This window comes from Phocoena sinus, chromosome 7 (genome assembly GCF_008692025.1).
Source record: "Phocoena sinus isolate mPhoSin1 chromosome 7, mPhoSin1.pri, whole genome shotgun sequence".
Classification (NCBI taxonomy): domain Eukaryota; kingdom Metazoa; phylum Chordata; class Mammalia; order Artiodactyla; family Phocoenidae; genus Phocoena; species Phocoena sinus.
Window position 1 is genome coordinate 61,891,538 of NC_045769.1, and position 22,564 is coordinate 61,914,101.

Consider the following 22,564-nt stretch of genomic DNA (forward strand, 5'->3'; position numbering starts at 1 on the left):
TAAAAAACTACAAATAGAATTACCATATGACCCAGCAATCCCACTACTGGGCATATACCCTGAGAAAACCAAAATTCAAAAAGAGTCATGTACCAAAATGTTCATTGCAGCTCTATTTACAATAGCCCGGAGATGGAAAGAACCTAAGCGCCCATCATCGGACGAATGGATAAATAAGATGTGGCACATATACACAATGGAATATTACTCAGCCTTAAAAAGAAATGAAATTGAGTTATTTGTAATGAGATGGATAGACCTAGAGTCTGTCATACAGAGTGAAGTAAGTCAGAAAGACAAAGACAAATACCGTATGCTAACACATATATATGGAATTTAAGGGGAAAAAATGTCATGAAGAACCTAGGGATAAGACAGGAATAGAGGCGCAGACCTACTGGAGAACGGACTTGAGGATATGGGGAGGGGGAAGGGTGAGTTTTGACAGGGCGAGAAAGAGTCATGGACATATACACACTAACAAACGTAGTAAGGTAGATAGCTAGGGGGAAGCAGCCGCAAGGCACAGGGATATTAGCTCCGGGCTTTGGGACAGCCTGGAGGGGTGGGAGGGGGAGAGTGGGAGGGAGGGAGACGCAAGAGGGAAGACACATGGGAGCACATGTATATGTATAGCTGATTCACTTTGTTATAAATCAGAAACTAACACACTATTGTAAAGCAATTATACCCCAATAAAGATGTTAAAAAAAAATAAAATAAAATAAAAGCTAGTTCAAGGCCCCTTCTCATCCCTACTTCATCCTCTTTGAAGGCAAAAATGTGTCTTGCTGTTTCTCCTTGTATCCCCAGAGCCTAGGACAGCCCTGGGCTCAAAATATGTATGCAGCTCCATTAGTATTTTTTTTTAACTTATTTTGAGATACTGTAGATTTACATACAGTTGTAACAAATAATACAGAGAGATCCCATATACTCTTCACAGTTTCCCCCAGTGGTAACATCTTACATAACTACAGTATAGTATTACATCCAGGAAATTGACGTCAATATAATCCACTAACCTTTTTCTAATTTCAGTAGTTTTATTTGTGTGTGTATGACTCTTAAGTTTTTGTTTTTGTTTTTGTTTTTTTTGCGGTACTAGGGCCTTACTGCTGCGGCCTCTCCCGTTGCGGAGCACAGGCTCGGGACGCGCAGGCCCAGCAGCCATGGCTCACGGGCCCAGCCGCTCCGCGGCACGTGGGACCCTCCCGGACGGGGGCACGAACCTGCGTCCCCCGCATCGGCAGGCGGACTCTCAACCACTGCGCCACCAGGGAAGCCCTAGTATTTTTTAAATAAATAAATGTAAAGCACTTTCTGCAGACTGATCAAAGTCCAGAAATCAAATTAATGTCAACTCTAACACTGTGGTTTCCCCTCCTCATGCTTTTCCTCCTCTGATGACTCAGTGGCACACCCTATATGATCTAATGGGTTTTTTGGTTTTGGTTTGTTTTTTGCATTTTAAATTTTTTTTTTTTTTTTTTTTTTTTTTTTTAATTTTTATTTATTTATGGCTGTGTTGGGTCTTCGTTTCTGTGCGAGGGCTTTCTCCAGTTGTGGCAAGTGTGGGCCACTCCTCATCACAGTGCACGGGCCTCTCACTATCGCGGCCTCTCTTGTTGCGGAGCACAGGCTCCAGATGTGCAGGCTCAGTAATTGTGGCTCACGGGCCCAGCCGCTCCGTGGCATGTGGGATCCTCCCAGACCAGGGCTCGAACCCGTGTCCCCTGCACTGGCAGGCAGACTCTCAACCACTGCGCCACCAGGGAAGCCCCTTAAATTATTTTTATACTTAAAATTATATCATGAACATTTCACATATCATTAAATTATCCTTGAAAACATGAATTTAAGGCCGGTACAATATTCTCATACATATTGGATTTTCTAGATAATAATCAATTGTATGTTGACATACAATTGACATATAGATTATTTCCAATATTTACTAACTTCAACAAAAAGTTGAAGTAAAATAAATTTCACTGTCATAATTATATGATTCTTTAGTTTTTAAGGAAAGCAAATGCTTCTTTACTCACAGACTTAGTAACCTTTTATCTACACAATCGAGTTTTTTGCAATCAATTTGTGATCAGGCAGTAGTAAAATAAAAATCTACAAAATATTAAAACCTAATAACGTGGGGCCTCCCTGGTGGTGCGGTGGTTAAGAATCTGCCTACCAATGCCGGGGACACGGGTTTGTGCCCTGGTCCAGGAAGATCCCACATGCCACAGAACAACTAAGCCCGTGCACCACAACTACTGAGCCTATGCTCTAGAGCCTGCAAGCCACAACTACTGAGCCTGAGTTCCACAACTACTGAAGCCCACGCACCTAGAGCCCATGCTCCACAACAAGAGAAGCCACTGCAATGAGAAGCCCGCACACCGCCACAAAGAGTAGCCCCCGCTTGCCACAACTAGAGAAAGCCCACGTGCAGCAACGAAGACCCAACGCAGCCAAAAATAAATAAAATAAATAAATTTATTTAAAAAACCCCAAGGGCTTCCCTGGTGGCGCAGTGGTTGGGAGTCCGCCTGCCAATGCAGGGGACACGGGTTCGTGCCCCGGTCCGGGAAGATCCCACATGCCACGGAACGGCTGTGCCCGTGAGCCATGGCCGCTGAGCCTGCGCGCCCAGCCGCTGAGCCTGCGCGTCCGGAGCCTGTTGCTCCGCAACGGGAGAGGCCACAGCAGTGAGAGGCCCGCGTACCGCAAAAAAAAACCCCAAAACCTAGTAATGCATTTCCCTTTCTCCTGGTTTAGCCTCATTTATTACACACACACACACACACACACACACACACACACACACGCACACACACCTGAGCCCTTGCAAGGTAGTAGGCACCATGCTAAGTGCTTTACAGGTTTACATTATAATCCTCGACTCAACTGTGTGAGGAAGGTATGGTTATTATTACCATTACACAGAGCAGGAAGCAGAGGCACAGAGATGTGAAGTAGTTTGCTCAATATCATTTAGTCTTTTTAAATTAATATCACTGTTGTTATCATCATCGTGGTCACCATCATTATATCCTCCAGGCACCACCCCAGGGGAAGGAATCTTAGATGAGGGAACTTGAACATCCACATGCGAAAAGGAAATACTCAGGATGTTTGCTCAAATAGCAAGTTATAAGCAATAAATCACAACAGCTTTTCCTCCCCAATCTGGGTCATATTATATCAAAAACTTCCAAAATCAAAACTAACCTCAGATGTTAGAAATCAAGAATAGTTATCATGACTGAGGAGAGTTACAGGGGTTACCAAGGGGATTCTGGGGTGCCTGGAATGTTGTTTCATGATGGGTACATGAGTGTGTTCATGTGATGAAAACATGTCACTTATGATTTAGGTACTTTTCTGCATGTATGTGGTTCTTCAATTAAAAGTACCTTAAAAAAGTTGCCCAAAATTCATAGACAACTATGCTCCCAATGAAGAATTTTCACTCTTCTCAATACTACGGGCACCACAGAGAAATGTGTCAAATTTCCCAAAAAACTGAAGTCTACCCTCTTTGAGTGTCAAAAGTTGACTTTTAAACTTTTCACATTTACTCAAATGTTCTTCAAATTGGTTGCACACTAGCTTTCCTTCTCTAGCACTAGCATGAGTGGAACACAATTTAATCTTTTATTGACAGTTTGGGGGTTATCAACAAAACACACTGTCCTATTACTATAAGAGAAAGCCCCTAGGAACTTTCGAAGCAGGAGAGGTACTTGCCTCTGATCCAAATGGGCCCAGACAGTTACGTTTCTCTTTCAGTCCCTGGGTCTAGTGTAGAATTTTTCTATCTCCTCTTTTAGTTTCTTGCTCAGGTTAGGGTGCCTGCCTCCAACCCTTCCCCTCCATCAGCCTGCATTATCTATTATTCCTACCTGTTTTAAGTTCTATTTAAGTTTATAAACTTTTATGATGGCAAAAATTTTAACATCTGTTAAATCTGGGCGATGAGTACATGGGGATCTGTTATATTATTTTCTGTATGGTTGAAAGAGTTCATAATAGTTTTAAAGTTAGAACAATATTTCTGTAAGCTTGCAAACCCAATAGCCAATTAGTCTCAACTGCTAAGTAGGCAGATTGTGGAAATCTCAGCGGCTCTCATAGAAGTGAGGCATGGAGTTTTCAGCACCTATCCTGGCAACAGAGAAGTTCTGTGGGGTAGCTGACTATGTTTCAAAATGCTCTCTGGATAGATGGAGGATAACTGCAAAATGCTGCATTTGCATAAGGTGTTTACATGCTTTTTAAAATGCATAAGTAACCAAAATACGGTGGACTTCAGGAGAAAGGGCAACCTTAGCAAATCAACCACATTTCTTAAACAAGTAGCTCTTCTCAACAGTAGTATAAACTGCCTTGGAGAGTGGAATTTAAATATTTCTTGCTTCTTTGGCTTGGCACTGACCTAGACACCATTCCTGAGGTTCAGTGAGAAGGAAGAAAAAGGTCTCATAAGCCCATGAGGAGGGAAAATGCTATCAAACAGCTACTTGTGACTGAAACAAGGGTTTTTCTGTTAGAGGCCCTAGTTGGCAAAACCATTTTCGCCCAGAAAATGAAGGGAAACGTGAACACATATAATGTGAAAAATACATTTTAAATCTTTCTAAAAGAAAAATTATTGGTGGTGGAACATGCTATTGTGATAAACTTAGGAAGGAAGGAAGGGAGGAAGGGAGGAAGGGAGGGAGGGAGGGAGGGAGGAAGGAAGGAAGGAAGGAAGGAAGGAAGGAAGGAAGGAAAGAAAGGGAAAAGAAATCAATACCTGTGTACAATTATTCTTTCAACAATGAAGGGAAAAAAGAAGTAACTTGAATTGAATTGAATTATTTAGAAATTTTCTCAGTTCCTAGCAGCATAATCAACTCAGGAATATGTGAAATATATATTCTCCAAGATGTAATCTCTGGTTTGACACCAACTTTCTATCCATATACCATTACAAAACTATCCACATATACAAATTTGTCTCATAGCAGACAATGCAAATTTAGAATTTGTCAAAGTGAATGTGGGGAGAAGGGCACTTGGAGGGAGGGAAATGTCCCCACACATAGAAAACAATTTGACTCCAGTTCTTCTGTGTTTAAATCTTGTGATTTACAAAGGTAGGAGTACGTCAGTCTTGTTCACTGTCAGATCCCAGCATTTAGCACAGAGCCTAGCACATAGTAGGAATTCAGTAAGTATGTGTTGAATATACAAATCTTGATAAAGTACAGTAATTTAATATTTCCCAGAAAATGAGCAGATCCTCTTTTAAAACGCACAAATCGGGCTTCCCTGGTGGCGCAGTGGTTGAGAGTCCGCCTGCCAATGCAGGGGACACAGGTTCGTGCCCCAGTCCGGGAAGATCTCTACATGCCGCGGAGCGGCTGGGCCCATGAGCCATGGCCGCTGAGCCTCCGCGTCCGGAGCCTGTGCTCCGCAACGGGAGACACCACAACAGTGAGAGGCCCACCTACCAAAACAAACAAACAAACAAATAAAAACGCACAAATCAAAACCTCAACTGCTGACCCAAGTGTTAGTTCATATAAAACCAAACAGTTGGGCTTCCCTGGTGGCGCAGTGGTTAAGATCCCTCCTGCCAATGCAGGGGACACGGGTTCGAGCCCTAATCCGGGAAGATCCCACATGTCACAGAGCAACTAAGCACGTGTGCCACAATTACTGAGCCTGCTCTCTAGAGCCTGTGAGCCACAACTACTGAGCCTGCATGCCACAACTACTGAGCCCATGCACCACAACAACTGAAGACCACGCGCCTAGAGCCTGTGTTACTCAACAAGAGAAGCCACCACAATAGAAGCTTACGCACTGCAATGAAGAGCAGCCCCCGCTTGCAGCAACTAGAGAAAGCCTGCACGCAGCTACGAAGACCCAACGCAGCCAAAAATAAATAAAAATAAATTTATATTTTAAAAAATGGTCCTTTCAAGTAAGTAAAAAGTATTCTGCACTCGGCCCCACCTAATAGCTTTAGGTAAGCTTTAAGTGAACCCCAAAATAAAATAAGAGTAAGTTATTGAGACTGAAGTACACTGGATTTTTAAGACACTTATAAAGTCTACTTAAATATGGTGTGCCCATTACACTTTTCTTAACACTCTGAATAACGTATTACTTTGACCTCCTTGGTAGTATGTTCTGAGCACAATTATCAAGATTTACAACTTATTTCCCTGTGCACCTAAGAATTCACCTGACACAGTCCAAAGGACCGGAAGTTTAAATGTAAAAGCAGAGAATCCTTTTTAAATACACTTCTTGAAAAGATTCCTGCAGTGGCTACCAAAGAGAATCTGAGCTCTGAAGCATGCCTGTGCTCTCAGACTGTCTCACAGCATGAATACCATGAAACTGAAAACCTTTGGAGAATCCAAATGAAAGAAGTGATCTGGATGATTTGGAAGATTTGTTTTAGCAACTTGGCACTAGAAGCATCTCTTTGAAGTGACTAAAACCCTCACAAAGGCACCTACTTGGTACGAAATAGTGTATGAAAAGAGAAAAATTCAATTAATTGGCTAGACGTTTACAAATACCCAGAAACACCAGCTATATTTTCTTATGCCTCATATCAATATTATGACATTAGAACTAGTATTGGCTCTGATATCATTGGTGGTCTAACCCTGGTTAGGCATTTGATCTCTAAAATTAGGAGTTGAACTTCAAGTCTTAGACAGCTCTAAATATTTAGGGCTTAGGTTTTCTAAAAGAAAACCATAACTTGCCTCTAACAAACTCAAATGAGAACAACTTGTAGATAGGGCTACATCTTACTCATTTATTTTACACTGTCTGGCATACAGTAAGTGCTTAATAAATGCATGCTAATTAAATAAATAGGATAATATATGAAGAAATCGAATGAATAATGAATGAACAGACTTAGAAAAGTACAGCTGCGACTTCCCTGGTGGAGCAGTGGTTAAGAATCCGCCTGCCAATGCAGGGGACACGGGTTCAAGCCCTGGTCTGGGAAGATCCCACATGCTGCAGAGCAACGAAGCCTGTGTGCCACAACTACTGAGCCTGTGCCCTAGAGCCTGCGAGCCACAACTACTGAGCCCGCATGCCAAAACTACTGAGCCCGCATGCCACAACTACTGAAGTCCACGCGCCTAGAGCCCATGCTCCACAACAAGAGAAGCACCGCAGCGAAGAGTAGCCACTGCTCACCGCAACTAGAGAAAGCCCATGCCCAGCAACGAAGACCCAACACAGCCAAAAATAATTAATTAATTAATTAAAAGAAAAGTACAGCTGAAGTCTGCAGTCATTTCAAAGCCTGTTTTGATCTTTTAAGAAAGTTTCTATAGGAAGAAAAACAGTTATAACAAATATTTCTGGTTTATCTTTCTTAAAAGGGAAGATTGTTCTACTCTTTTTTTTTTTTTTTTTTTTTAAAGTTATTTATTTATTTATGGCTGTGTTGGGCCTTCCCTGCTGCATGCGGGCTTTCTCTAGCTGTGGAGAGCAGAAGCTACTGTTCGTTGCCAGGGCATGTGGGATCTTCCCAGGCCAGGGCCTAAACCTGTGTCCCCTGCATTGGCAGGCAGACTCTCAACCACCACGCCACCAGGGAAGTCCCTGTTCTACTCTTTAAGGGAAAAGTTTAAAACCCCACCAAGTCAAGATAGAAAACTCTAGAAGTCACTGGAAGATAAATACTGGATTTGGTCCACAGATGTGTTTTGTTTGATCAGCACGATTTGGGGGTTATATTTTGGTTTTGTGGCTTGTTTACTTTTAGACTGAACCAGTTTTTTAAAATCTAGATTCTCCTGGATAATGAGAAACTCTGGTCACTGTGGGCATCCCCACATAGCCACAATCTGCTGGAGCTAAGAGTTTCCTATTTTGCCAGGAGTAGGCAATCTCCGATTCTCTACCTATACCCTGCTGCACGAGGATCTGACCTTTGGTCATATGCGCTAGTAAACAGAGAGGTTTCTCACCAATGTTACTGGGCAACACTGCTTATAATAAAATTGGCCTCTGATTGGTAAACTGTGTTCGGACTGGGAAGAACAACAAAAAGTCTGTAAAAACCTGATGAAAATACCATACTTTGGGCTTCCCAGAGTGCAGTGGTAACTGTTATATCCTGTATTGGTTTCCTAGGGCTACCATAACAAAGTACCCAAAACTGAGTGACTTAAAACAACAGAAATGTATTCTCTCACAATTCTGGAGACCAGAAGTCTAAAATCAAGGTATTGGCAAGACTGGTTCCTTCAGGAGGCTCTGAGCGAGAATCCATTCCATACCTCTCTCCTCGCTTCTGGTAGCTGCCAGCAATACTTGGTATTCCTTGACTTGTAGACAGATCACTCCAATCTCTGCCTCCATCTTCACATGGCCTCCCCTCTGTGTGTCTGTGCCTCAAATCTCCTTCTTTTTTCTCTTATAAGGACACCAGTTATTGGACTTAGGGCCCATCCTGAATCCAGGCTGATCTCATCTTGAGATCCTTAATTACATCGGCAAAGACTCTAAAGCCCTATTCACAGGTCATTGAGATTAGGACTTGAACATATCTTTTGGGAGCCACTGTTCAACTCACTATATATCTTTTTCAGGAATAAGAAAACCAGGTCCATAGAGTATTTGCAAGAGATACACAACTAAGTTTGTGCGCCACAACTACTGAGCCTGTGCTCTAGAGCCCATGAGCCACAACTACTGAGCCCACATGCCTCAACTACTGAAGCCCACACACCTAGAGCCCGTGCTCTGCAACAAGAGAAGCCACCGCAATGAAAATCCCGTGCACTGCAACGAGGAGTGGCCCCTGCTCACCACAACTAGAGAAAGCCCGTGCGCAGCAACGAAGACCCAACGCAGCCAAAAATAAATTAATTAATCTTTTTAAAAAGATGACAGAAATTATAACACATTGAAAATAATCCAATGGGGGAGAAACTTGATGCACAAGGAAAAGGGGAGAATTGATGGAGTGAGAAGGCACAGGTGGTAGGCAATTCTAATGAGGCAGTAACATTCTAATGAGCTTGAGGCCTTTAGAGTAGAGATGCGCTTCCAATATAACATGATGCCCATTCTCCCCTGAGGCTGACTAAAGCAGTGCTTCCAAAGCAGCTGTAAACAGCAGAATCACTGAGGGGAAGGGAGGGCACTTTTTCTTTGGATGCTACTATTATCACCACAAATGAGTGGCTGTAAAATTGCATTCTGTTACTAACAATTGGCGATGGTACTGAAATAATCACTCATTCATTCAACAACTATTTACTGGCCTACTTTGTGCCAGTTCCAGGTGTTATTCTAGATGCTGGGGATACAACAGTGAGCAAAATAATCATGTCTAAAACATTTTTATTAGATGTATTACAAAGAGATCTGCATGTACTTATTTATAACCAAAAAAATGTGCTTGTGGTTGTCTTGAATTGTGTCTTGAAATGTGCTTGGGGTTGTCTTGAATTGTTGTCTTGAGTTGTGTCTTTATGCTTTTAAAAACCCCCGTTTCTTTATGAATGACAGGTTTAATTATCTATGGTGTCCCAAAGGCTGGTTTTGGAGTAGGTATTTGGGGCACTTTCTCCATTCTATTCTTTGCCAGGTTTTACCCCAAGAGCCTTTCCAAATATATTTAAGTGGTCTTCGAATTTGGTCACTTTTAGATACATTAATAGGATATCCCATTTGCCTTTTAAGAACTACCCTTAATTTCTTTTTGTTATTCTTTTAAATGTGACTTAAATGAAGTTATATTCTCTCACAAAACCAACCTGAGATCATTATACTATTGAATTTCTCTTCCTTCAGTTTATACAGTCAAAGGAGTTCTACATGTGGAAAAGTAAGGCGTATATAATTGCTGAGGCTTCTTTTCACTAAATTTATATACTTGAATTTTCTACCTTTTACTAAAGAACACATTCCACCTTGCTGAACCTTTTAAAAGATCAACAGCCACTTTGAGAGCATTTATTTGTTTCAGTCTTTTCTGTGGCCTTTTCAAGTTTTGTTTCTCTGATTTCCTGGCAGTATACTTATTTCATGGGAAACAGTCCTTTGAGAGAAGCACAAAGCTCTTCTAAAAGTTCTCTTTGAAACTTCCTCATTCACATTTGCTGGATTTCCTACTAGTTTAAAATTTTATTTCAGTTTTAACTATCCTGTAGTCTCTTACACTTTATTTTAGAACACATATATTTTCCAAAAGACACATAGATATTTATTTTGTAACTTCTATGTTACCCTTGTTTTCTTCAGAGCTTACTTCTTAAAGGTGTTTCAGAGGACACATATTCTCACATAGTTTTAAATATCATTTACTGTTTGCATTTGTAAAGCATTTTATGCTTAGAGTAAAAACTGTACTTTGGCCTTCCCTCCTCATCGCTGAACATTTGTGTATCACAGAGCTCAATTACATCATGTTCACTATTAGAGATCTGAAATAACATAGCCTAAAAATTTGCTCCCTGAAGCAATTATACACAGTAAAAAAGCTTTTATAACATGGCTAGTCTGTAACACGTGTGTTTCCCCCGGCCTATGAATTCAACTATTTACTCCTAGTCCTTCTACTGGAGGCTTCCTACTGCTGGATGTGAGGACATGCAGGTGGGCCAAGACTTGCAAGAACTCATGAGTGCTATGCACGTGCCTATATGTATGAGAAAGCTTACGTGCATGTCAATTAAATGTGTCACCTACATAGAGAACAGACTTGTGGTTGCCAAGGGGGATGGGAGGTGGGGGAGGGACGGATTGGGAGTTTGGGGTTAGCAGACGCAAACTATTACATATAGAATGGATAAACAAGGTCCTACTGTGAACTATATTTGATATCCTGTGATAAACCATAATGGAAAAGAATATGAAGAAGAATGTACACATGTATTCCTGAATCACTTTGCTGTACAGCAGAAATTAACACAACATTGTAAATCAACTATACTTCAATAAAATAAATTTTAAAAATAAGTGTGTCATCTGATTAAAGTGCTTTTCATATCTGGAATCCAAATAGTAAACAGGATGGGTAATGTTGACAGGACAAACATTCTAAAACTAATACAAATACAGGAGTTAAGCTTAAGTAAAAGCAGCAGATGAAAATTTCCAAAATATCCATGTACATATTTTTGCTCCAAAGTGAATATAAACAGATTAAGAAAAGTCCAAGGTTTAGACAAATTATAAATTATTTTAGGAAAACTGTAATGGACTCTAACATGAAGGGAAAGTTTCAAAGTGTATTTTACATGAAGCTTTTTGCTTCTCAAACAGAATATCTTACAGAAAATAAGCGTATTGCCATAAAAGCAGAGAAATGAACCTTGAAAATAAAGCCCCTGAAAACACACTACTTCTGTGTAGTAGTGCTACACAGAAGTAGCACCTGCTCTGTGCCTCAGTTTACTCTTTTTTTTTTTTTTTTTTTTTTTTTGCCGTACGCGGGCCTCTCACTGCTGTGGCCTCTCCCGTTGCGGAGCACAGGCTCTGGACGCGCAGGCCCAGCGTCCCTGGCTCACGGGCCCAGCCGCTCCGCGGCATGTGGGATCTTCCCAGACCGGGGCACGAACCCGTGTCCCCTGCATCGGCAGGCGGACTCTCAACCACTGCGCCACCAGGGAAGCCCAGTTTACCCTTATATATCTGTGAAATAGTGCACTTAGTGCACTAAGTAAATGTTAGAGCGTCTCCTCTTTAGAAGTCAAGAAACAAGTATTATCACCTGTGTTTCCCTTTCCCTCCATGGTAAGGAGATATTCTAGCCCCTCCGGAAAGTTTCTTAGTATTAGAAGCTGCTCTGAGGAGTTGAAGAGATGAAGAGACTGTTCCTACTGCTGTGAGCAAACAAAAGGTGTTGACAGCTCTGGCCAAACTTAAGGGCTCCACCACAAAGGAAAGAGTGCTTCTGCCAACAGTGACTTTGGAACTTGAGTATGTTTTTCTCATTTTAGTTTAGTGGCAAAATACGCAACGAATAACTTAGCCAGCCAGTGGTACTCACACCCGGGTGCCATCTCACACCAGGGAAGCCTCAGAACCACAGCTGGGCCTTGGCAACAGCTTCCAGTACCTCCCAGAGTGGGAGGATGCCAGCCACGCCAGCCACACTGGCCAAGGCTGCTGCCCACGTTTTAAATGGAAACAAAAATCTTTTCTTTAGAAAGGAGGTGGGCACTTTTTTGTTCTCTTCTTTGTTTGTGGAAAGTTAAATACTGGTGGCGAAAAGGCAGCTTGCTCAGAGGCAAGGCTAGAGGTTTCGGCTGGTGGGCACCTCCTTCCCAAGTCCTTTCCACTCCTCTCCATTACTTTCTACGACATAACTCCAGTCCGCTACTTTCTGCCTTGTTCTAAATACTTTCTCTGCCAAGGCCTTGACTTCACTTTTTGGAAAGTGGTTACAAACAAATGGCGCTTGCACCACTCGCTAGAGGTTTCTCCAGCTCAACAGCAGCTGAAGGAAAGGAAGCTGTCAGGACATTGTGAGCAGCACTAGACAAAGACAACAAAATCGGACACTGACGGAGAGAGGAGGTAAGGGGGGAAATGGGTGAAGGTGGTCAAAAGGTACAACCTTCCAGTTATAAGTCGTGGGGATGTAATGCACAGAATGATGGCGGCAGTTAATAATACTATACTGTAGATTTGAACATTGCTAAAGAGACTAGATCTTAAAAGTTCTCATCCCAAGGGGGGGAAAAATTGTAACTACGTGAGGTGATGGATGTTAATTAGACATTTCCACATATAATCATGTTACACACCTGAAACTAATATATCAATTATATCTCAAAAACAAGAACAAAAACTGCCATCCGCTGAGCGCTCCCTCCGTGCCAGCCTCATCCCAGAGGCTGCAGGCCGAGGCAGCAAACCCCAAAGATGTTCCAAGCAGAAGCATCTCTCCCAGCCCAGCAGCCGCGGGGCCCCCTCGGGCATCTCTGGCCCCGCATTCCGGGCTAGCGCCCAACAGGAAGCCCCGCAGGGGAACTTTCTCTGGGCAGCAGCCACAAAAACAAGTCGGGCTCCAGACTGTCCAATAACCAGGCAGGGCAGCGAAACACCCTTCAGAGTCTTGGCAGCTTCTCGGCTCGACTGCGTTTAACGCTCTAGGAGTGAAACCAGAGCTGATGCTTCCTTCACTCACCCCCGCTACCCGTTGACGGGCCCCTTCGCTCAGGGCTGAGGATGAGACAAGAAGCAAATTCTCGCCCCTCCATTCCCACCGCCACCCCCCCGCCCCCGTTGCCTTCCTCTCCTAACCCGCAGCCTTGAAGCAAGTTCAACGAAAGGCGTCGCCTAAAGAGATCTCCGCGCCTGTGATGGCGCAGGCTCGGTCCACAGGGGGCGATTCTCGGGGGCTCGTGGGCTGCCGGGCCGCACCACGCTCCCGCATCTCTCCTCCGCTCCCGCGTTTGGTGTCGTCTGGTATCGCGTCGCAACCACTCGCAGCAAAGAGTTACTAACCAAGCCGGGCTAGCGCGCCCGGCCAGCCCTCCGCGCCGCGTCAGTGCCCAGCCGACCCCGCCACGCGTCTCACCGCGAACCCCGGCCCCGCGCGCTCCGCCCCAGCGCTCGCCCAAGTCGGCCCGGCCCGCGGCCCCCGGGCCTCGGAGCCCGCCCACCTCCCTCCAGCGCCGCGCCCCGCCGACTCCGCTCCCGGGCCGCCGCGCGCTGCTCCCTCACCCCCTCCCTCGCCCAACCCCACTCGGTTGGAACTCGGTCGGGAACTCCCGGCCCCTGCCTCCCCGCCTCCTCCCAGGAGGTGCCAGTACCGATGCCCTGGATGAAGACGAAGCCGGTGACCACGAGTACAGGGTGCCAGTTAAACTCGAGCGCGGTCCCGTCCCAGCCGAGCCCCTCCCGGTAGTGGAGGACCCAAATGAGGGTGAAGATCACAGACAGGAAGCCGACGAGCAGCGCCGACACCAGCAGCCCCAGGAAGCCCCTGTAGCCCTCCATGGCCATCAGCGCCCCATACTCCGCGCGGTGGTAGCCACAGGAACTCCGCGAAGCGGCGGCGGAGACCTCTAAGTACTGGCACATCAGCGGGACGCGTCGTCGACTTCTAGGAGCGCCCGGGGGAGGGGCTTTCTCGCTTGCCTGTCTGGGAGGCGGGGCCTCCAGGGGGCGGGCAGCTGGCCGGTGTTCAGAGACTAGCCCCACCCTCGGGCTCTAGTGACCGCCCAGAGCTCTCGCTGCGGGGTGGCCGCCCCTGGCCCGGCGTCCGTGCTTGCGGAGAGCTCGAATAACCGATCTGGTTACTTGTTGAGAGCGAGAGTGCTGAGGTTTCCGTACCCACCGCTTTCTTTTAGCTCTTCCCGTGTCTCTTTCCTTATATGAGGGGAGGCAGTGGTGCGCACTCTCGGTTAACAGAAGAGAGGGGTCCGTTGGGTGGCTTTGTGTGTGTGATTTTGACTAACGAAGCCTCATGAGCCGCAGTTCTAGAGGACTGGCTGTCTTTGATGCCAAGGAGGCAACTGTGGGACTGTGTGGACCTGGCCTTACCTAGCAAGGAAACTACTGGCAGTGTGCACTTAAGAGGGAGAAGGCAGATACCTCCTGGACCCTGGACTTGTCCGTATGTGATAAAAACGGATCTTAAAAGTGCTACCTGCTCAAACCTATTTGAACTAAAGCCCCACCCTGGTGGAGTGAAGCTCACTCACTCCCTGCCTTCTTTCCAACATTAAGTTTACCCTTCCCCATTGGACAAGAAAAGTGTCAGTGTTATCAACTGCTGTTAAAGAAAATGGGGCTCTGGCTGTTAGGGCTCCTAGAATGCACTTGGGAACGTTCACTTCTAGCTCTCTGCTGTAGCTCACCTCCAAGGACTAGTTTACCAAATTGTCATCTTGCCATTTTGAAAGGCCTTAGAATATGCAGGAGATGTATGGGAGTGATTTTCAATGGAAAAGACAGGTTTTAGGCAAGGAAGTAGGAGTGTCAAGCACTGGTAGTGGGGCAAGATTGAGGTCTAAGAGTAAGGGGCTGCAGACTTCACTGATGTCACTATTTCTCCCTTGTTGGTAAAAAGAAAGGGAGAAAAAGAAAGAGAGTAAACAAGTGGAAAAGAAGGACCCCTACCCACAGTATAAGGCTTTCTATGGTCTGGCCCTGATGTCCATGGCTTTTCTCCCAACTCCTCACCACTCCCTACCCATGTCCCTGCCTCTAAAACTGTCCAACCCCATCTCCACCAAGAAACCTTCCCTGAGTCTGCCTATGCCCCTATTTTACGCTTCTACCCACCTCCCCATCCAGTGCCTCTCTGCATCACTTATCAAGATGTGATATAACCATCTGTTCCTGTGGCTGTCTCCACTCCCCAGACAGCCTCCTTGAGATTAGTAACTGTCTAATTTATCATTTTATTCTTCCTTGAAATATAGTAGCTACTCAGTAAATATTGGGAGAAGAATGGGACTGAGTGTGTCAGTCAGGGTGCTGGCAGGAAACAGATGGCTCGTTCCAGTTGGGCAATTTTATAACGAACAGGGCTACTTACAAAGTTGTGGGCAGGGTGTGGGAAACCACAAGGGTTTTGCAGTGCCCAGGCCTGAATGGGAGAGGGTTACTGAAATCCAGAGAGAGAAAGAGAGACAGACGAGAGAGAGAGAGAGAGAGAGAGAGAGAGAGAGAGAGAGAGAGAGAGAGAGAGAACAGTGTAAAAAGGGCAGGCTGACTGAGGCTATGGCCTTGAGTTGAGGGATGCAGTCAGCCGGCAGGGACCCCACAGGGAGGAAGAATGGGAGACAGCATGAATATTCCAGCCTTACTCTCTTCCCCTCCAATCTCCTGCCTGGTCCCAAATGGCTGAAGCTAATCTGAAACCCAGAGGGAAGATGATGTAGCCTATATAGGTCAGCCTCCAGGACACAGCAGAGTGGAGAAGGGTGAGAGTAGATCCATAGGAATAAACAGACACTATCACTGAATCTTCCAGTTTTATTTTTTCAGACCTTTTGGGTTCCTGAGTGCTACAAAGATTCCCTGTTTAATTTTATGCTGTTTCTCTTCCTCTTCGACCTTTAACTAGTAATTCTTTAACAACAATATCATTGTGTCCCTATTCTTCTCCCTAAAAGTATCTAGTTCTTGTCCCCAGGTAACTTCTTCACCCCCTTAGCCCAACACCTTCACTCCACTCTCGAGTTGATTTTACTCTGCAGCAGCAGCAAAGAAGAATCTGTGGGATTCCAGACTCCATTTAACAAAACACCTCAGGAGAATGAAAACATGGCCAAATAGTATGGATGATGTTGAATCATCTTGAAGTTACCAGCTAAACTGAGAAAAATTTCAACTTTTAAGTTGTCCTTTAAGGACCTAACTTTGATAAAACTTGTCACTTGAAAGAGGAAACTTTTTAATAAAGTTTGTTGTGGCTTGGTATTAACAACTTTTAAAAACAGATTTGTTATATGTTTCCCTCAGGGGGTGGTAAATAATTTGCCACCAAAGTACTTACTCAGATACTTTGTGAAGTACTTTGTAAAGTTTACAAAGTTACTTTACTCAAGTACTTTTTACATCAATGCTATCAAAGGGCTGCCTGATGTGTGGGGATGGGGTAGGGCATTGAACAAGATAGCCTTCTGAAAAACCTATGATTCTAGAAACATGTATACATTGGCACAGATTTTTATTGTCCCTGACAGACACAAAACGCAGAGTGAGGAGAGTTGCGAAGGGCCAGGGAGAGAAAATCTAAACCCCACTCATCAAGAGATCAGGAACCAGGGGCCCTGTTTGCCATTGATCTGCTGATCTTCCACGAGGCAGTGTTGCATTTCTTTGGCACGTACAGAAGTCCAGTATTCTAATGTAAAGTCTAATAAGTTGTACTTAGTGGTTTGCTGTCTGGAGTAAGTGGGCCATTTTTTAAACATTCAAATGTTGATTGTGTGTTGGTTACTCTGTTTGCCCCTCCACTCTCCACCCTTCTTGGTCTTGCCCTGTGCCCTGACAGACTCTAGTCCTCTGGCTTCCAATTGACTTTGGTCAATGGGTGGTGCTGGAAGGTCAGAGCAGGAAGAAAGAGGAGTCATCGATCTATTTATCCCACCATGCCCCCTTGCCAGACCATGGTTTTTGTTTTGTTTTGTTTTGTTGCGGTACGCGGGCCTCTCACTGTTGTGAGAGCGCAGGCTCCGGACGCGCAGGCTCAGTGGCCGTGGCTCACGGCCCGGCCGCTCCGCGGCATGTGGGATCTTCCCGGACCAGAGCATGAACCCGTGTTCCCTGCATCGGCAGGCGGACTCTCAACCACTGCGCCACCAGGGAAGCCCTGCCAAACCATGGATTTTACAGTGGTTGTGTTCCTCTTTTGGAGGAACACATGGGGACTTTTGAGTGTCCCCTCTTCCCCAGCTACAGCTCCCCCTGGGACCAGTAACACCATGCCCACTCCCTTTTACAGGCCTGCGTGTGGTATCGGCTGCCGGCTCGTACTTGTCCTTGGTCCTCACCATTCCTTGTGGGGTTCGTAATCCAAACAGACAGAAGAGTCTGTTTGCACCCCTGTAAATAGTCCGCTTATTAAACGCTCTTGAATGAAAGACTTTGTGCAAACCAGCTGTTTCCTGCAGGACCGTGACAGAGATAAGTGGAAAAATACTCTTGCCTAATACTACTGTTTCCCCAGCCTTGTCTGTGCCTTCTTAGGACATACTATGAAAGGAGGAATATATGAAGCAAGAAAAAAATCACAAGCAGGAGAAGTGAGTTCACACATCTTCCTCTCTTCTCTTCTACTAGACCAGAGATTTGAGGATCAGAAAGCGCTCTCAGATGACTAAGATAAAGTGACTCACAGCTCACGCCATGACTCATGCTGTAATCCAAGCCCTGGCAGTGCTCAAAGGCTCCTTAGGGAAAGAAAACAAGGGTTACAGTTTTGAAAAGAACACAAATCCACGTTAATGGGAGGAATATCCTTTCCTCCTGTGTTGTCTTCAGGGCAAAACCCAAATGTCTGCTTTGCTGAGGTGTTTCTCCTCCGAGGGAACTGCTGAGGAGATTGGCCCCCCGCTCTGGCGGTGGAGCCCACCTCTACCACTTCCCTCACCTGAGGCTCCCAGAGTCCAGCCGCCCTAAGAGGGCAGCAAGGAAAGATTTCATCTGTATCTGGCACAGCCTGAGGAGCCCCAGTGTGAGAAGAGGCAGGAAGTAACTCTCTTCCAGACTTTACCAGACTAGGGACACCATCCCCTGCCCCATCACTACAGGGCCAGGTGCCAGCCAACTGAGGACACCCCTACAAGCAGAGCCCGCCGACATTATTCAAACTATCCAATGGTAAGTTTGTTCCACCTGCTTATCTTGCTTCGCCCATTCTTTCCCTTGAAAACCACAACAAAAACTGCCCGCAGTTCCCTCCTCTGCCTGCTCATCTCGCTGTGGTGCTTCCCTGTGTGGCCCTGTATGGCGTGCTGTGCCTCTTGCTCCTAGGGCACTGTGAATACAAGAAAATAACTTCTCCCTTCGTGGCAGTCATTTTTGTGTCTGTGTGTCCTACTACACCTGCTCAAAACAAATCCCAGCACATTTTTAGAACACAGACCTTGGAAGAACAGCAACAAATAAAACCAAATCCTCACCCTGAAGGAGTTTACGTTTTAACCTTGGCTTTATAAATTTGCGTGGGGAGGAGGGCTCTAGAATAAAGAGAACCTAGGTGGAATCAAGCCCCTTTCCTTTCTTCTTCACCTGGTTATTTCCTGCTAACCTATGGAATAAAGGTGGGAGATGAAAATTGGGGAATTGAGGAATTAATCCTATTTCTCTTCTGTCTGGATGAATGCCTGAGCTAAATGCCACTCCTAATGTCTGGGCTGAGTAGATAGGGCCATTGTAATTTTATCTTGCCAGATGATTAGAGAGATGCAAGATGATTAGGAAGAGATACGAATCTCTTTCCTAAGTGCTTCCTGTTTCTCCAAAGTCAAATGGGATGATGATGGAAGCGATTTCAAAAATTAAGTAGGGGGCTTCCCTGGTGGCGCAGTGGTTGAGAGTCCGCCTGCCGATGCAGGGGACGCGGGTTCGTGCCCTGGTCCGGGAAGATCCCACATGCCACGGAGCGGCTGGGCCCGTGAGCCATGGCCGCTGAGCCTACGCGTCCAGAGCCTGTGCTCCGCAACTGGAGAGGCCACAACAGTGAGAGGCCCACGTACCAAAAAAAACAAAAAACAAAAAACCAACACACTCCTGGACTGACTGACAGACTGACAAGGTTAGAATAGAGGGCCTAAAATCAAGTCAGAGAATTAGAAAAGGAAAGAATGCTCTGGAACACTTTTCTGGTGACCAAGCTTTCTTCCACATAAATCAAATTTTACAAGCACATTGGACTATTTGGATGGGACTTTATAGTACGTGAAGAACTGGGTTATACTATTATTAACGAGTAGCCAAAAACATTGTTTACTTTTGGAGAACTTTTATGGGATGCTTCCTTGTTTGGCTGTGTAATAATAGGAATAAGTGCTCTAATTACAGTCTTCTCTGTCACTGATGCATTTTTTTTAAAGGGTGTTCACAGACGGAGTGTCTCAGAACTATATTTCCAGAATTTTGGCTCACAGATGTCAGGATTTTATTAAAGTATGAAGGGATCGTGTCCAAAAAAGAACTCTGAAAGCAGACCAGAGAGGCTTTCTTAATTGGCCAAATATTTCACTAAACAAATTTTATCTGCAAACAGCTTAGACAGACCTCAAACATTCTTAGACCTCAAGAATCTTGGGAAACCTTGATTATAATTTCTGGTAGCAGGTAAAGTTCTTTTTTAAAGAGAAAACCCAAATGATATAAGTCCAAATTTTACTTTTGTACCAAAATAAATTTAGCATGGCTTCTGTCATTTATATGTTGCTCCAAGCCTAGAGCCTTGAGATTCCAGTCAACACGAAGCAGTTTGGAATAAGTGAACATACATTGTTCCAGGATTTCAATCTGCTGTGTAATCAGACAATTTACACGGGCCCAAAACTGAGAGGCAGTTTGCTGATCTGTGATAGGACGGCTTCAGACTAGTCTGGGGTTCTTAACCTGATGTCTATGGATAAAACCTGAATGGGAGAAAAACTGCACCTCTATTTTCATTAACTTTGTAACTGAAATTTAGCAATTTCTATAATTATGAATACAGACAACAAGCTCCACTACTATTCGCAGTGGCTGTGATTTTGTCACCAATAAAATCACTGATATTCTCATGTCCCATGGAGAGCTGTATCTCAACTTTCCATTTGTGCTCAGCACCTCTTCAGAGTAACAACAGTTATTAAGCCTGCAGCTAGATCTTGTAATGCAACAAGAATGAAGCACATATACCATTGTATCACAAATTGTTCTTTTTTAAAATTTTGATAACTCTTCAGTATAGCTGGTTTCCTTTGTAATCCCATGTTTTAAAAAAGATTGAGAAGGCCAGTAATGACAATGGATACTATAAGGAAGAATCTTCAAATTATTTAGTATAAACCTAATACTTTTTTATTTTTCAGTATTTCCCCATTATTTTGAACACATAGAACTAGAACTCCTGATAAAGATAAAATGATGTGCAAATGACTTTTTAAAAATTGAAGTATAGTTGATTTACATTGTTGTATTAATTTCTGCTGTATAGCAGAGTGATTCAGTTATAAATACATATACATTCTGTTTCATATTCTTTTCCATTATGGTTTATCCCAGGATATTGAATATAGTTCTCTGTGCTATACAGTAGGAACTTGTTGTTTATCCATTCTATATATAATAGTTTGCATCTGCTAATCCCGAACTCCCAGTCAATCCCTCCCCCACCTCCCCTCCTGCTTGGCAACCACAGGTCTGTTCTCTATGTCTGTGAGTCTGTTTCTGTTTCATAGATAGATTCATTTGTGTCATATTTTAGATTTCCACATATGTGATATCATATGGTATTGCAAATGACGTTTTTTTCAGTTTTGTTATATTTATCCAAAGGGTGAATCAACTACAGAATAAAGCATTTTTAGCATTAAGAAATCCAATGTTTTAAAATCTTTTTTCCTTGCAATTCTGTTTATTACAATTTTGTAAACCTGAAGAGATTCTCTTATCTGAAGTTTTTCAGGAATTCACATATTTTGCATGATATCTGATGTGACTGGTAATAAAGTAGTAGCTATGCAATGGAGCTACTTTGCAATGAAGTAGTAGCTATGATCATAACCCTCTTGCAATCTGAAAACAACAGGGATTTTCTTTTCTGTACAGGCAGCTATGAAGTTTTCAGGTAGTAACTGTCCCTCTGAAAGGAACTGGTCATCTTTTCCTTGATCAATTAGTATATCCAGCTGATCACGTGGAGAGGACTTCACAAGATGGGTAGCATAATTAGCCTTCCAGCAAATGACTTTTGAATCTCATTTTTTTAACTTTTCTGTTCTATATTTTATTTATTTATAATTTATTTTTTATTCATTTACTATTGATATGTAACATTGTATTAGTTTTAAGTATATAATAGAATGATTTGATATATGTATATAATTACAAAATGATTACCACAAGTTTAGTTAATATCCATCACCACACATAGTTGCAAATTTCTGCTGTTTTTAGATGTGTCTTTTGTAAGCAGCATATAACTGGATTTTTTTAAAAAGTCAGTTTGTGGAGAGACAAGTGATGAAGCAATTACAGCAAATATTAATTGCAGAATCTAGGTGGTGGGTCTATGGGTGTATACTGTAAAAGTCTTTCAACTTTTCTGCACGTTTGAAAATTTTCATAATAAAATGTTAGGGAAAAAGTCACTCTGCTAGTCTTTATCTCTTAATAGGTGAGTTAATCTATTTATATTTATTGTGATTATTGATATATTAGACTGATTCCTACCGTTTCCTTTTGTGATTTCTGTTTACCACATAGGGTGGAGAAAAGTACCTTATGTAGATAAGCTATTGAGACATTTGGAAGACTCATTTCCTCCTGAAGAAAAGGATTTTACCTGTAATATTATTTTTATCAAAAAAGTGATTAAACAGAGGCACAGAATGTTTAAATAGTTTACCATTTTCAAAAATTACTTTTTCTCCACTATCATGGGACAAAAGCACCTCCTGCATGTGGAAAGAAGAGAGGTCAGTGTTCTAGGTCCTTGTTACTTAAAATGTGGTCTTTGGACCAGCTTGTTAGAAATGCAGAACTTCAGACTCTACTGCAGTCTTCCTGAATCATAATCTGTGTATTAATAAGCTTCTTAGGTGGTTAGTAAGAAATTTAAGTTTGAGAAGCACTATCCTAGGACAAAAGCACTACCTCAAGATGCTTAACACCTGACAATCACCACCTAATGACCACAGCCTGGCCAGCTGTGACTCTCCCAGATGCTTATCTAATGCCAGGGACAGGGGTCTGTGTTTCTCTAAGGATCTGTATCTCAAATCAGTGAGATTTTAGGAAGGCTAGCAGCTATCCTGATAGGCTTCCTTTAAGAAGTCTGATTATATTTCTTGTATAAATGCTATGGCTTTTTTAAAAAAATTGAATC

General features: G+C 43.6%; 1 protein-coding gene across 2 annotated transcripts in view; it reads right to left on the reverse strand.

The window, feature by feature from the left end:
• LOC116756648 (cytochrome b reductase 1) overlaps positions 1–14,270 on the reverse strand; it is a 52,373-nt gene extending 38,103 nt beyond the window's left edge. Inside the window, exon 1 of one of the 2 annotated variants that reach the window (XM_032637433.1) lies at positions 13,809–14,270. In XM_032637433.1, coding sequence (XP_032493324.1) covers positions 13,809–14,079 — 271 coding nt within the window. In that variant the 5' untranslated portion in view covers positions 14,080–14,270. The remainder of the gene's footprint in view (positions 1–13,808) is intronic. The other variant, XM_032637434.1, reaches the window with a different exon arrangement.
• Positions 14,271–22,564: the final 8,294 nt, after the last annotated feature.